This window comes from Macrosteles quadrilineatus, unplaced genomic scaffold (assembly GCF_028750875.1).
Source record: "Macrosteles quadrilineatus isolate MER2022 unplaced genomic scaffold, UCM_ALF_1.0 Scaffold_2__2_contigs__length_208266976, whole genome shotgun sequence".
Taxonomy (NCBI): Eukaryota; Metazoa; Arthropoda; class Insecta; order Hemiptera; family Cicadellidae; genus Macrosteles; species Macrosteles quadrilineatus.
In genome coordinates, this window is record NW_026542595.1 from 3,968,098 (window position 1) to 3,981,364 (window position 13,267).

General features: G+C 37.3%; 1 protein-coding gene across 3 annotated transcripts; it reads left to right on the forward strand.

The window, feature by feature from the left end:
• Window positions 1-1,421: 1,421 nt before the first annotated feature.
• Window positions 1,422-11,414, forward strand: LOC128986406 (neurofilament medium polypeptide-like). 3 transcript variants are annotated; one of them, XM_054406767.1, is made up of 2 exons: window positions 1,422-2,558; window positions 10,465-11,414. In XM_054406767.1, exons 1-2 carry the CDS (start codon window positions 1,456-1,458, stop codon window positions 10,532-10,534), a joined length of 1,173 nt encoding a protein of 390 aa, XP_054262742.1. In that variant the 5' UTR covers window positions 1,422-1,455; the 3' UTR covers window positions 10,535-11,414. The 3 variants fall into 3 exon arrangements, with proteins under 3 accessions (XP_054262742.1, XP_054262740.1, XP_054262741.1); XM_054406765.1 differs by lacking the exon at window positions 10,465-11,414 and adding an exon at window positions 8,054-8,159; XM_054406766.1 differs by lacking the exon at window positions 10,465-11,414 and adding an exon at window positions 7,920-8,021.
• The last annotated feature ends 1,853 nt before the right edge of the window (window positions 11,415-13,267 follow it).

A 13,267-nucleotide genomic window follows, 5' to 3' on the forward strand; every position in this document is an offset into this window, starting at 1 on the left:
CAAAACAAAATAAATTAATACCGCATGAATAATCTTTACTTTGTAATACATTGAATACATTGGTAATACAAAGAAATATGTACAGCTGAGGTATTTTTAACATTAAGTTCCCTTTAGAAAGGAATTACGACCTTAAAGGGCAATTTATGAAATAACGGATAGTTTTCAGCAAGGTTTCTCGTCATGACGAACATTTTAAGTACATGGTTTATGGGAGTATGACTTTTAATTTTCTCAGAAGTTCATGGTACTTTGGGGTTTATATATGGATAAGGTTACCTTGGGAAACTCCAGAGCCACTGGGGCGGAGCCCGAAAGGATTTTTGAGATATTAATGCGTCTATATGTTAATCGGGAATGTGAGCTATCACCACACCAAATTTCAGCCCAATTCGACCAGTATTTTTCGCGTTTACTTGTCACAAATATCCATCCGATCCATCCATACATCCATACTTTCTTACTTGTAATATTAGTAGGATGTCCGTTATTTTTTATCATCCAATAAGTGCGTGAATTGGGCAAATTGTGAATTAGTCACAAACTAATTTTGTATATGGCCTCTGTGATACAGCCATTTTTGTCTGCAAATCTTTCTATATTTTTATTATGCCAGGTACTTATACCTATTTTAGTGGCTGGAGCTTCTCCTAAATTTGATGGCAATGATAACGATTTTGTTGTTGTTAAATAAAGGTTTTATCTCCTAGTTATATCCACAAAAATTCCAAACAATTCAACTTTAAGTGAAAACACAATGCATTTGTACAGTACGGTACACAAGTTTAAGATGGCTTCTGATCAAAGTAAACATTAGTTTTGGTTTATTAGCAACATTTCTTTATACAATTGTTATAAAATATCATAAAACAGAAAACACGCATTTACTGCCTGAGGTAGCTTAATGCTTGAAATAACCAAACAAGTTGTTGTATTCTTTAAATTGTTAATTTAGATTAGAGGTAGAGGTTTATTGACTCCAGTAGCTGTGCTACCATATATTTAAGTATGGCTTTTGATCATATTACTCGTACATTAGAAGTGAATGGAAGGTATTCAACTCAACCGTAGAAGAATATGAGACACTCGCGCGAACCCTCAATCATAACGGCCCGGCGTGCGGCGTGCGGCCACAAATAATAATCCTGCCAATCCCGACTTAGACAATCACCGAACAAGCCTTACAATCACGTTAATGTCCCTACATAACCAACATAACAGGACTAGGACCAGGACGAGGCGTCGCATCGTGGCGTTGAACCCGGTAATGACAAGTTGCATCCTGAGGACATCCAACGTACAGGCGCAAGCACAGGATCATCAGCAGGAAATGGGAGTGGCGGTGAGTGGAGAGAACGGTCAAGATGGCGGAGAACTCGTTTGTCGACTGACCTTCCTCGCAGCTTCTGGACCAGTCGGACCTTGGTCTCTCAGCAGCAAGGACCTAGATCCAAGATGGCGGTGTTAGCAGCAGTGTTGTTGTTGTGTGTGGTCGGTGCAGGAACGTCACCCTTGAGGACATACGACCAGCGGCAGCAAGGAGAACTGAACATCCACGCTCAACTGGACAACATCGTCATCGTCCTCGTCCCCAGTAGCAACTTCGACCTTCTCGGGCTAAAAGGTATCAACAGATTCGGACAGAAACCCAGCAAGGACGAGATTCTGCAGTTTTTGCAGAAGCCGCAGAAAAACGACATTGACCGATACGAGATCGTCAAAGACGAGAATGAGAATGACATAAAGGATGCACCGGCTTCAGTGTCAGAGGACGTGCCTATCGTCCAACAAAGCGATAAGCACTCCGAGAAGGATGAAGAAGTAGTTGCTACAGTGGAAGAAATGAAACCCGAAACTACTGAGAAAGCAACCGAAACTAAAAAATCGGATGTCTCTGAAGTTGGTCCCATTAAAGAGCATTCGACAGTCAGTGAATCAATCAAAGAATTAGTGCTAAAAGTGTCAGCGTCCGAGAAATTAAAAAATGAAGCCCAGGCAAATAAAGAGATGCAATTACCTATTCCGTCCAAGGATTTGGAAATAAAACCTGAAGAACCATTAAAAATTCATAATGAACATTCTAAACCCGATGTAGATAAGGAACTAGAAGCCAAAAAACACACATCGGAAGATATAGCGGCTAAGAATAAAGAACCGTCATCAAAAACAGAAGCTTCTGCTGATAGCAAAACCTCTTTGACGAAAAAAGAAAATGACGCCACCCCGGAAACCCCAGTGAAGAAACTTACACTTAAAGACTTAATCAAACCGATTGCAGCAAAGGAGGAGGAGGAGAGACAAAGTCCAGCGAAGATTCCGGAGGAGCCTGTGACTGCGAAGAAGACTTCTAGCCTCGTGGAAGGGTCTCGGAGGGAGAAGGTGATCAGGTACAAACCGGAGAACAAGTGGGCTCCAGGTCTTGTGGACATGTTGGCAGCTCCGAGGGCGAAGACCTCCGCCAAGGATCTGGAGGAGAGGCAGAGGTTTGCAGCCCTGTGCGCCCCTGGGACATGGGACACCGAGCTGAAGACGTGCATCATGCCGGGAGAAACCAGAAGGTGAGGTCTAGCTGCTAGTTAATTTCCGCCCTAAGTTGCATATTCAAATAGTGTGTTATGTTATCGTTCATACTTGGCGAGTCAGGATTCTGAATTCCTTTATGAAATAAATGTTCTAAATTTTCCCCGTACAATTCAGGAATTTATATTTGCAAAGTATATTTTATTACCTATCTACTTATGGTTACCAAATACCCTGGACTTGTATATGATTTCACTTTCCAACAATGTAGCTGTGGATAGCAAAACCTGGCATACTATAGGCCACCTGTTAAGAATCCCCTGTCAAAAGTAAAACCTAAAATTCAATAGTATTTTGGTTTCGACCGTGTTGGTAATTATTTTAAAATCGTAAAAATCACCAGATCAATAATGTAGACTATTGTTAAATATACCAGCTTTTCAAACATCATATACATCAAAATACCCCCGCCGCAGCAAACCTGCCGACTAAGCGAATTTCCATTTGTCTGAATTGATTTTCAGTTAAATATATTTTAATAACATTAGGTTTAACGAGTACCTAGGTTTGCTGCTACAAGGAAACTAATAAAGTGTGTTTTTGAGTAAAATATTGATAGCTTAGTACAAAATAAATAAATTTGCCAAGTTTGATCAAAAAGCAAACTAAAACATTTTACAATATTCTCCATAAGAATAACATGGGAATTTTAAATTTACAATTTTTTTAATTTTCTCCGTTACTAATAATTGAACAAAAATACTTTTATGTACTAAATTATTTTTTTTTTTAAGCTCTTTAAAAAGGTCTAAAGAGAAATCGGGAAATTTTGTGTTTTGAGGGTCAAAAGTGAGAAAAACCAATTTTTACCCCATAAAACCCCCCGTAAAGCCCCGTTCCCATGGTCCGATCGTGCTGGTTCGCGAACTCATTCAAGTTTATCCCGCTTTACACCTTTAATTCAAATTTCAACTAAATCGGACAAAAATTACTCAAGTTATCACGTTCACGGACGTATATATATATATATATAAGTCTACACATAGGCTATATATATATATATGTATATATATATATATATACATATATAAAAATTTGAACGAATGGTGTTTTTGGCCTCTGGGGACATCAAAATGAAAAAGTAAATCGGTCCCGGGTCTAGGTCTTACCGTGCCACCTACGGTAATAGCTACTTCCCTATAGGGAAATTCGCTAACACTGTACATTTATTACATATTAATTTGTTTTTACATCATTGTCATTATTAAGTGAGATGGAAATGCCACCTATAGTGTAAAAAATCCCAACCCCTTTTTTAATAATCAATGCTACAAACAGAATATTTCTACTGTATTTCGGTAAAAAATACAGACGTGTTTCCATATTTGTGGAATTGGTGCTTTTCCTCGTAAATCAAATTTAGGGGTGAGATATCTACATAGGGCTTGCGTCATTGTATTTCTCTTAAGAAACGCTTCAAAATAAGGGGTCACTCAATAGGGGTTGCTGTTTTAAAAATATAATTCACCCCCTACCACCAACCCTGTTAGGGAGATTCAAGGATAGCACAATAATTCAAGGATTAACACATACTTTTGATGTAAAAGATGTTGGGACCTTTGTTATTGTTAACAATCAACGCCATAAACAGAATACTTCTATCTATTTCGGTTTTGCATAACCACCATAGTCTGTGGTTATGCAAAATTTAAAGTTAAAATTAAGTTTAAATTGTCACTTTAACGCCAAAGCGATACCCAAAATAACAAACAAAGAAAAGGGTGTCTTTTAATATATGTGAATAAAGATTTATCAGATAGCTGTGTAAACCTTAAAGATGCCATTGAACAAAAAAATCACTTAAACATAAACATTCACAAGGCAGAAATCAAATTCTTTTTATTTGTGTTTATATTTATTTTTGGAGTATTTTAAAACATAAATAAACTTATATGATTAGAGTTTTGTCACATCTAATAATAACTAGTCCAAATATATTTAAAACTATATCATATTTTTGTTAAATTTGTACCCCTTATCACATTACATAAACGTTATCTTCATGCTCGCACACTTAACATCTTGGCCGCTTGGAAAGGTCACGATTAGAATCAGGAATTAGTGTTTTAAATAATATCATAAAATAAAAACCACATATAAAAAACATAGTTCAGAAGTATAGAAGTATACTATGCACTTCTTTGTCATAACTTGTGACTCCCGTTCAACAATTGGGCTTAGTAAAAGAATATTGCAATTATATAAGAAATGAAGACTACACGAAAGACATCGTGTTCGCAATAGCCCAATTGAACTAAAAAACTGACACAGGGATAATTTAAGAAATTGCAAGAAAACGTTTTATTGTTTTACTTTGTAGTGTTGGGTTTGCGTTTGCGGAATGACATACTAAAAGTTTTTCAAATAATCGGTGAACAAAAAACCCACTAAAATCACAATTTAAAATGGTGCCTTTTCCTAACATTGGAAGATTTTTGAAAAAAAAAAAAAAAATACGACATGCATTTTGTATGAACATTTTTTGAGAGATTGACTTGGGACCACCGCCGATATTTATTGGGTCGTTAGTACTTCATTTTGATAGGGAACGCGTTTTTGGCCGCCATCTTGGATCCACCATCTATCTATTGGACACAGATAATTTTTTTTAATGTAATGAATGATAGTGTTGTGACACATCATTCCAAACTACATTTTTACACTGATTTCAATACGGAAATCCGTTTTTAAATATATTTTTTCGTTTAGAAGATATGTTCAAACGAAAACTCTCCCCCATACATTTCTTATGGACGTTTCGTAGTTTGATATTTTTTTTAAATTATTTTTCTTAAAACTCCAGTTCTTATTAACGGCTGCAGTTTGTTCTAGCCTTAAAATATTCAGTAATGTAAGGGCTTCCATTTGAGCTCTTGAGCACTAAAATCAGACGAGTTAAAGACCACCTACGAACCTTAAAACAATATTAAATTTAACTTTTTAGAAATATATTTTTATTAAAAGATTTATGACTCGGGTTGTTAATACGTCACCAAGTTCTTTCTGGGCTCAAATTACTCAGTAGATGTTTGGCTTTGATTTTATTAATCATTAAACAAAATCTGATAATTTTAAATTGAATCGTAGATCTTTATTTAATATTAAATTGTATTTATTTTGAAATTTGTCTTTAGTTAAGGACGTATATCCCCAATTCTAAATAACTCCCAAAACTCTTTATAGTCTTAAATAATTCGTAACATTACTGACTTTCATTTTAGCTATGGATTACTTATTGGGAATTATTAGGTTTTGGGATATATGTCCTTAACTAAAGACAAATTTCGGAAAAGAAATAATTTACTGTTAAATGAAGATTCATGACTCATTTTAAAATTTTCAGATTTTATTTAATGATTAATAAAATTAAAGAAAAACATTTACCTAGTAATTTAAGACCAGAAAGAATTTGGTGACGTATTAACAACCCGAGTCATAAATGTTTTAATAAAAATAGATTTCTAAAAAGTTAAACTTGATATTGTTTTAAGGTTCATAGCTGGTCTTTAACTAGTCTGATTTTAATGCTCAAGAGCTCAAATGGAAGCCCTTACATTATTGAATATTTTAAGGCTATAACGAACTGCAAGCGTTATTAAGAACTGGAGATATAAGATAAATAATTTTTAAAAAAATATCAAAATACAAAACATCCATAAGAAATGTATGAGGGAGAGTTTTTGTTTGAATATATCTTCTAAATGAAAAAACATATTTAAAAACGGATTTCGGCATTGAAATCAGTGTAAAAATGTAGTTTGGAATTATGTGTCACAACACTATCATTACTTAAAAAAAAATATCTATGTCCAATATGGTGGATCCAACATGGCGGCCAAAAACACGTTCCCTATCAAAATGAAGTACTAACGTACCAATAAATATCAGCGGTGGTATCAAGTCAGTTTCTCAAAAAATGTTCATACAAAATGCATATGGTATCTTTTTTTAAAAAACTTCCAATGTTGGGAAAAGCCGCCATTTTAAATTGTGATTTTAGTGGTTTTTCGTTCACCGATTTTTGGCAACTTTTAGTATGTCATTCTGCAAATCCAACACAACAAAATAAAACCATAAAACCTTTTCTTGCATTTTTTTAAGGTCATATCCTATATTTCTCTGACTACACAGCAATACACGAGTAATAGACTTGTCTTTGGCTCAAGGTTGAACTAACAATAAAAGCAGTTTGTACAGCTATATTATGCAATTTTCTGACGAAAATAGTTACAAGGAATGACAAAAACTAAAATGTTAACCAAAATAGCCGATAATGTTTCTACTAGGCGCATCAGCCTGATGCTTTGATTAATTATCAATAAAACTTTAAAGGATATTTAAACAAAAATTGTTTACTTATTTTCTTATGACGAACCAGCCTATACAATCCAGATATTGCAATTAACTTTGACGTTGTTTGTGACCTTCAAATCAAACTTAATGTAGGTCATTTATTCATAAAAAGTAATACAAATCAATAAAATTCAAATTATAATATATGAATACATAATTTTTAAATTAATATCTGGTACTAAATGCGATGTCTCAGTGCAGACGAAACAATTTTAGTGACATTAAAATGTTTAAACATAGGCTCGATGGCTTCCTATACATGGCTTCGATGGCGTGAATTCCAAATACAAATATTTACAAATTGATTTTAACGCACATGGGCTTACAGTTCCATATCTATCTATCTATATGCATACGAGTAACGTTTGCACACAATGATTTCGATTTCAAAAACGGCCCCTTTGATTTCCTTTAAATTGTCAGGAATGTCTTAGTTTCAGGCCAAAACAATACACATGCTAGCCAATGTTCTGGGAAAATTAGTTTTTAGTTTAAAACCTTATCATGAAATTTTAATATTTTTAACATTGGTCTTATGGAAAGCTAGGTAGCCAAAACAGCTTTATAAAAATGTGACATTTCTATAAATACCATTTTGGTTATTTAATACACTTTAGGTGTTTTACTAAGTAATGGGATAATTACGACTGTTAAAAACCGTCGAATATTTTACGACAAAAGATTATACACTAACGCTGAAGCCTTGAGGAAAACCCAAGGAAGTTCTGTAGGTACCGACGATGCACCACCGGAATGGGCACATTGTTTGCCGATCGGACGATCCAACGGATTAAATATGTATTAGTATTTAAATGCAACTGTCAAAACCATGTAGAAATTATTTGATTCCATCCAGTGACGCCATTCTTTTATGTTTTTTATCCGTACCGTTTCTGTTCTAATATCTGCGGACGATCCCGTTGTTGCAAGGTTTCGTGATCCAATTCCTCTACACATTCCAGTTTCCAATCACATTGATGTTCTAGTCGTCACGAGTTGGTGCGGTTTCTGGAGGCCATGAGGTTCGGCATCGCCATCCCCTCGTCCAAGCAGTGAACCTCAACATATGTACTGTTCTGTGTCTGATGTTCTGCAGTTGATAATCACATTGATGTTCTAGTCGTCACGAGTTGGCGCGGTTTCTGGAGGCCATGAGGTTCGGCATCGCCATCCCCTCGTCCAAGCAGTGAACCTCAACATATGTACTGTTCTGTGTCTGATGTTCTGCAGTTGATAATCACATTGATGTTATAGTCGTCACGAGTTGGCGCGGTTTCTGGAGGCCATGAGGTTCGGCATCGCCATCCCCTCGTCCAAGCAGTGAACCTCAACATATGTACTGTTCTGTATCTGATGTTCTGCAGTTGATAATCACATTGATGTTCTAGTCGTCACGAGTTGGCGCGGTTTCTGGAGGCCATGAGGTTCGGCATCGCCATCCCCTCGTCCAAGCAGTGAACCTCAACATATGTACTGTTCTGTATCTGATGTTCTGCAGTTGATAACCACATTGATGTTCTAGTCGTCACGAGTTGGCGCGGTTTCTGGAGGCCATGAGGTTCGGCATCGCCATCCCCTCGTCCAAGCAGTGAACCTCAACATATGTACTGTTCTGTGTCTGATGTTCTGTAGTTGATAATCACATTGATGTTCTAGTCGTCACGAGTTGGCGCGGTTTCTGGAGGCCATGAGGTTCGGCATCGCCATCCCCTCGTCCAAGCAGTGAACCTCAACATATGTACTGTTCTGTATCTGATGTTCTGCAGTTGATAACCACATTGATGTTCTAGTCGTCACGAGTTGGCGCGGTTTCTGGAGGCCATGAGGTTCGGCATCGCCATCCCCTCGTCCAAGCAGTGAACCTCAACATATGTACTGTTCTGTATCTGATGTTCTGCAGTTGATAACCACATTGATGTTCTAGTCGTCACGAGTTGGCGCGGTTTCTGGAGGCCATGAGGTTCGGCATCGCCATCCCCTCGTCCAAGCAGTAAACCTCAACATATGTACTGTTCTGTATCTGATGTTCTGCAGTTGATAACCACATTGATGTTCTAGTCGTCACGAGTTGGCGCGGTTTCTGGAGGCCATGAGGTTCGGCATCGCCATCGCCTCGTCCAAGCAGTGAACCTCAACATATGTACTGTTCTGTGTCTGATGTTCTGTAGTTGATAATCACATTGATGTTCTAGTCGTCACGAGTTGGCGCGGTTTCTGGAGGCCATGAGGTTCGGCATCGCCATCCCCTCGTCCAAGCAGTGAACCTCAACATATGTACTGTTCTGTGTCTGATGTTCTGTAGTTGATAATCACATTGATGTTCTAGTCGTCACGAGTTGGCGCGGTTTCTGGAGGCCATGAGGTTCGGCATCGCCATCGCCTCGTCCAAGCAGTGAACCTCAACATATGTACTGTTCTGTGTCTGATGTTCTGTAGTTGATAATCACATTGATGTTCTAGTCGTCACGAGTTGGCGCGGTTTCTGGAGGCCATGAAGTTCGGCATCGCCATCCCCTCGTCCAAGCAGTGAACCTCAACAACGTACTGTTCTGTGTCTGATGTTCTGTAGTTGATAATCACATTGATGTTCTAGTCGTCACGAGTTGGCGCGGTTTCTGGAGGCCATGAGGTTCGGCATCGCCATCCCCTCGTCCAAGCAGTCAACCTCAACATATGTACTGTTCTGTATCTGATGTTCTGCAGTTGATAACCGCATTGATGTTCTAGTCGTCACGAGTTGGTGCGGTTTCTGGAGGCCATGAGGTTCGGCATCGCCATCCCCTCGTCCAAGCAGTGAACCTCAACATATGTACTGTTCTGTATCTGATGTTCTGCAGTTGATAATCACATTGATGTTCTAGTCGTCACGAGTTGGCGCGGTTTCTGGAGGCCATGAGGTTCGGCATCGCCATCCCCTCGTCCAAGCAGTGAACCTCAACATATGTACTGTTCTGTATCTGATGTTCTGCAGTTGATAACCACATTGATGTTCTAGTCGTCACGAGTTGGCGCGGTTTCTGGAGGCCATGAGGTTCGGCATCGCCATCCCCTCGTCCAAGCAGTGAACCTCAACATATGTACTGTTCTGTGTCTGATGTTCTGTAGTTGATAATCACATTGATGTTCTAGTCGTCACGAGTTGGCGCGGTTTCTGGAGGCCATGAGGTTCGGCATCGCCATCCCCTCGTCCAAGCAGTGAACCTCAACATATGTACTGTTCTGTATCTGATGTTCTGCAGTTGATAACCACATTGATGTTCTAGTCGTCACGAGTTGGCGCGGTTTCTGGAGGCCATGAGGGTCGGCATCGCCATCCCCTCGTCCAAGCAGTGAACCTCAACATATGTACTGTTCTGTGTCTGATGTTCTGTAGTTGATAATCACATTGATGTTCTAGTCGTCACGAGTTGGCGCGGTTTCTGGAGGCCATGAGGTTCGGCATCGCCATCCCCTCGTCCAAGCAGTGAACCTCAACATATGTACTGTTCTGTGTCTGATGTTCTGCAGTTGATAATCACATTGATGTTCTAGTCGTCACGAGTTGGCGCGGTTTCTGGAGGCCATGAGGTTCGGCATCGCTATCCCCTCGTCCAAGCAGTGAACCTCAACAACGTACTGTTCTGTGTCTGATGTTCTCTAGTTTAAAAATGGAATTAGTAGAACTTTGTGTATATTGACTTAGTTAGTGCTGTAAATTATTATTTATTCGTGCATAGTCCAAAGCAGTGTTTATGTTATTGATGATAAAATGTATAATTAGATTATAAGATTATTTTATTTGACTGCTAGTAAAGTTTCATATAAACCTAACCTGTTTATAATAGTTATTCTTTGCCTTAAAAGTGTGTCTTCATTCTCAGTTGGTGTACAATCACATTACTCACTGATATTGGACATTTGTCCGATGAACCAGTCACTGCAATAAGATTATCTACTACACAATAAATAACTTATTACTGTTATAATAGTATAACAATCAAAAAGGTTTAGTAATATATAGTACCTCATTGGTCTTTTTTGCAAGGCCAACATTAAGTTTTGATACCAAGTTATATTTTCGATCCTACTCAACAGCGTTACAACCGGTAAATTAGTTCAAAATGTAGAAGCATGTTTTGATCAGGTAAACAATCTAAATAGAATTAATGTAATTAATAAAATTAATGTAAGAATTAAATTTTGTCTATTTGTGAATAAATTAAAGTTTGTGAAAAAAATCTAAATAGATTAATTTTATTAATAGTTTAAGATTGCAGTGTGATAAGTGAAATCCTAAGTATAGTATTTATCGCTAAGAATGTCATACTAAGCAGTGTTTACCGTATGAGACTCTGTAACTGATGTTTGCGATGGATTGTTCTCTGGGTACTTCTCCTCGAGAAATAGCAATATACTTTACTGACTTGTTGTTAACCTACATTAAATATTTTCTTCATGGATATTTTATTATTATGAAAATGACAATAAAGTTATTTAGATTCGCTCAGCTGCCGACATTAAACACCATACAATCGTAATATTTCATGGTTGGTAGTTAGCCACAAACATGTAGGAATTACAAACTAAAAAGTTGACAGTAGTTCACTTTTAGCTGTTTGCTGTTTCAGCCCTCGTCAATGAGACCACGATTACGATAAACAAACTCCTCTGATCGAGTGTTCGATGGTTTTTGAGATCGCTTTAGTTTATGTTTTTTTTTAATCAGGTTTAATGGACCAACCGATATTATATAGTTTTAGAAATTTTGTTCTGACTGGACAAACTGTAAAAATGCAAGCCCTTCAATGATTATACTTGGATTGGTCTGTGGGTATCAATGATCGAGTTAGTTATATTGAAGTATGTTGTACCCTTCTCAGGCTTGTCAGGTTCTAACTTTCGCTGAGTAGTTTCTTTCTCTCACCTGGCATGTTTGTGATTTCCGGTCGTCATCCACCGGAAACCAAGTTGATCAAGGTCATTCCTGTCCTTAAACCTGATCCGGGCCAGAGAAATGTAACTTTCGCTGAACATGTTTGTACGTATGAAAGATCAAGTAAATTTAGATTTCCTTAAAGAAATTTACCAGGATAAAATGTGTAGAGGTCCCTGTTCTTAATTAAGAAAATATTAAATTATCTATATATATTAATAGGCAAGCATGTTTCTTTAAAACCTTTTTTCTCAGCTCATGTGCATCGTAGGGAAAATTACGCATACTGTAAGAAAGCTATTTTCCTGTAGGTGTGCAGATTTCCTTTATAAATTAAAATAGTCTCAAAGACAAGCACAAAAAATGAATTTTAAATTAACAAAAAATGAATTTGAAATTAACAAAAAATTAACATGGGCTTTATGGGTTGCCAGCATGACGAAATAACAACGAAATATAAACAGAAAATCAAAACAAATGTAAGAAATTCCTACGGCCGCTTAGAAAACGACCTGCGCGCTAATGCTAAACCAATGTTGGAGGAGGTCGCTTTCTAAGCGGCCGAACTATATCACATGTTTTATTTACAGCGTGGGGTGAAAAATAGACAAGTCTGTACAGTGCAATAATGGATTTTTTTTGCTAGAAGCGGTTAAGGTGTGGTGGAATATCTTTGAAGATGAACCTTTTCAGTGCTATCATGTGTTCATTACATGTGAAATTTTGAGGTTAAATCAAAACAAACAAACTGGCATAATACAGGGTTTGCATAAAATAATGGTGCGGTTTAATTATGAAATAAAAAGATAACGAGAAGAGGTACAAAAAAATATTAATTTTATTGGATTCCTTACATTAAAAATATTTTATACATATCTAATAAAGCTCAATATGGCCACCATTCCTTGCCCTGTAGTCGTCCAAACGATAATCGACTTCAGCCCACACCTTTTGCAACATTTCTTTTGTCACCGTTGAAACTGCATGAATGATTCTTCTGCATGAAGATGGAGTCTTTTATGTAAAACTTTGTGAAGAGTACTTACAGGTATTCCGATTCCTAATTCAAGACTACGGGGAGGGAGGGATTTCTTTGGACTTCTAACACAAGATAGTCTGATGTCTTCAACTGTCTGGTTAGATACTGGTGGTCTACCAGGTGTACTTAGCTTTTTAACTGACCCATTGTTTATGAATTGCTTACTCCAACGATTAATGTTGTTTTTATGAGGCGGAGCTTAATAGAATGTTCTTCGAAATGCCCGTTGCACTAAAGTCACTGACTTTAACTAATACACACTTAGTTTTTCCTGATCTGAAAACATGCTGGAAAAAAAACTCAACTTATTGAATAAGAAGTGTTTTGAATAGCACAACAATCAAAACAGCTGTTTTAACTAATGTGAACAAAACTGTTTGAGC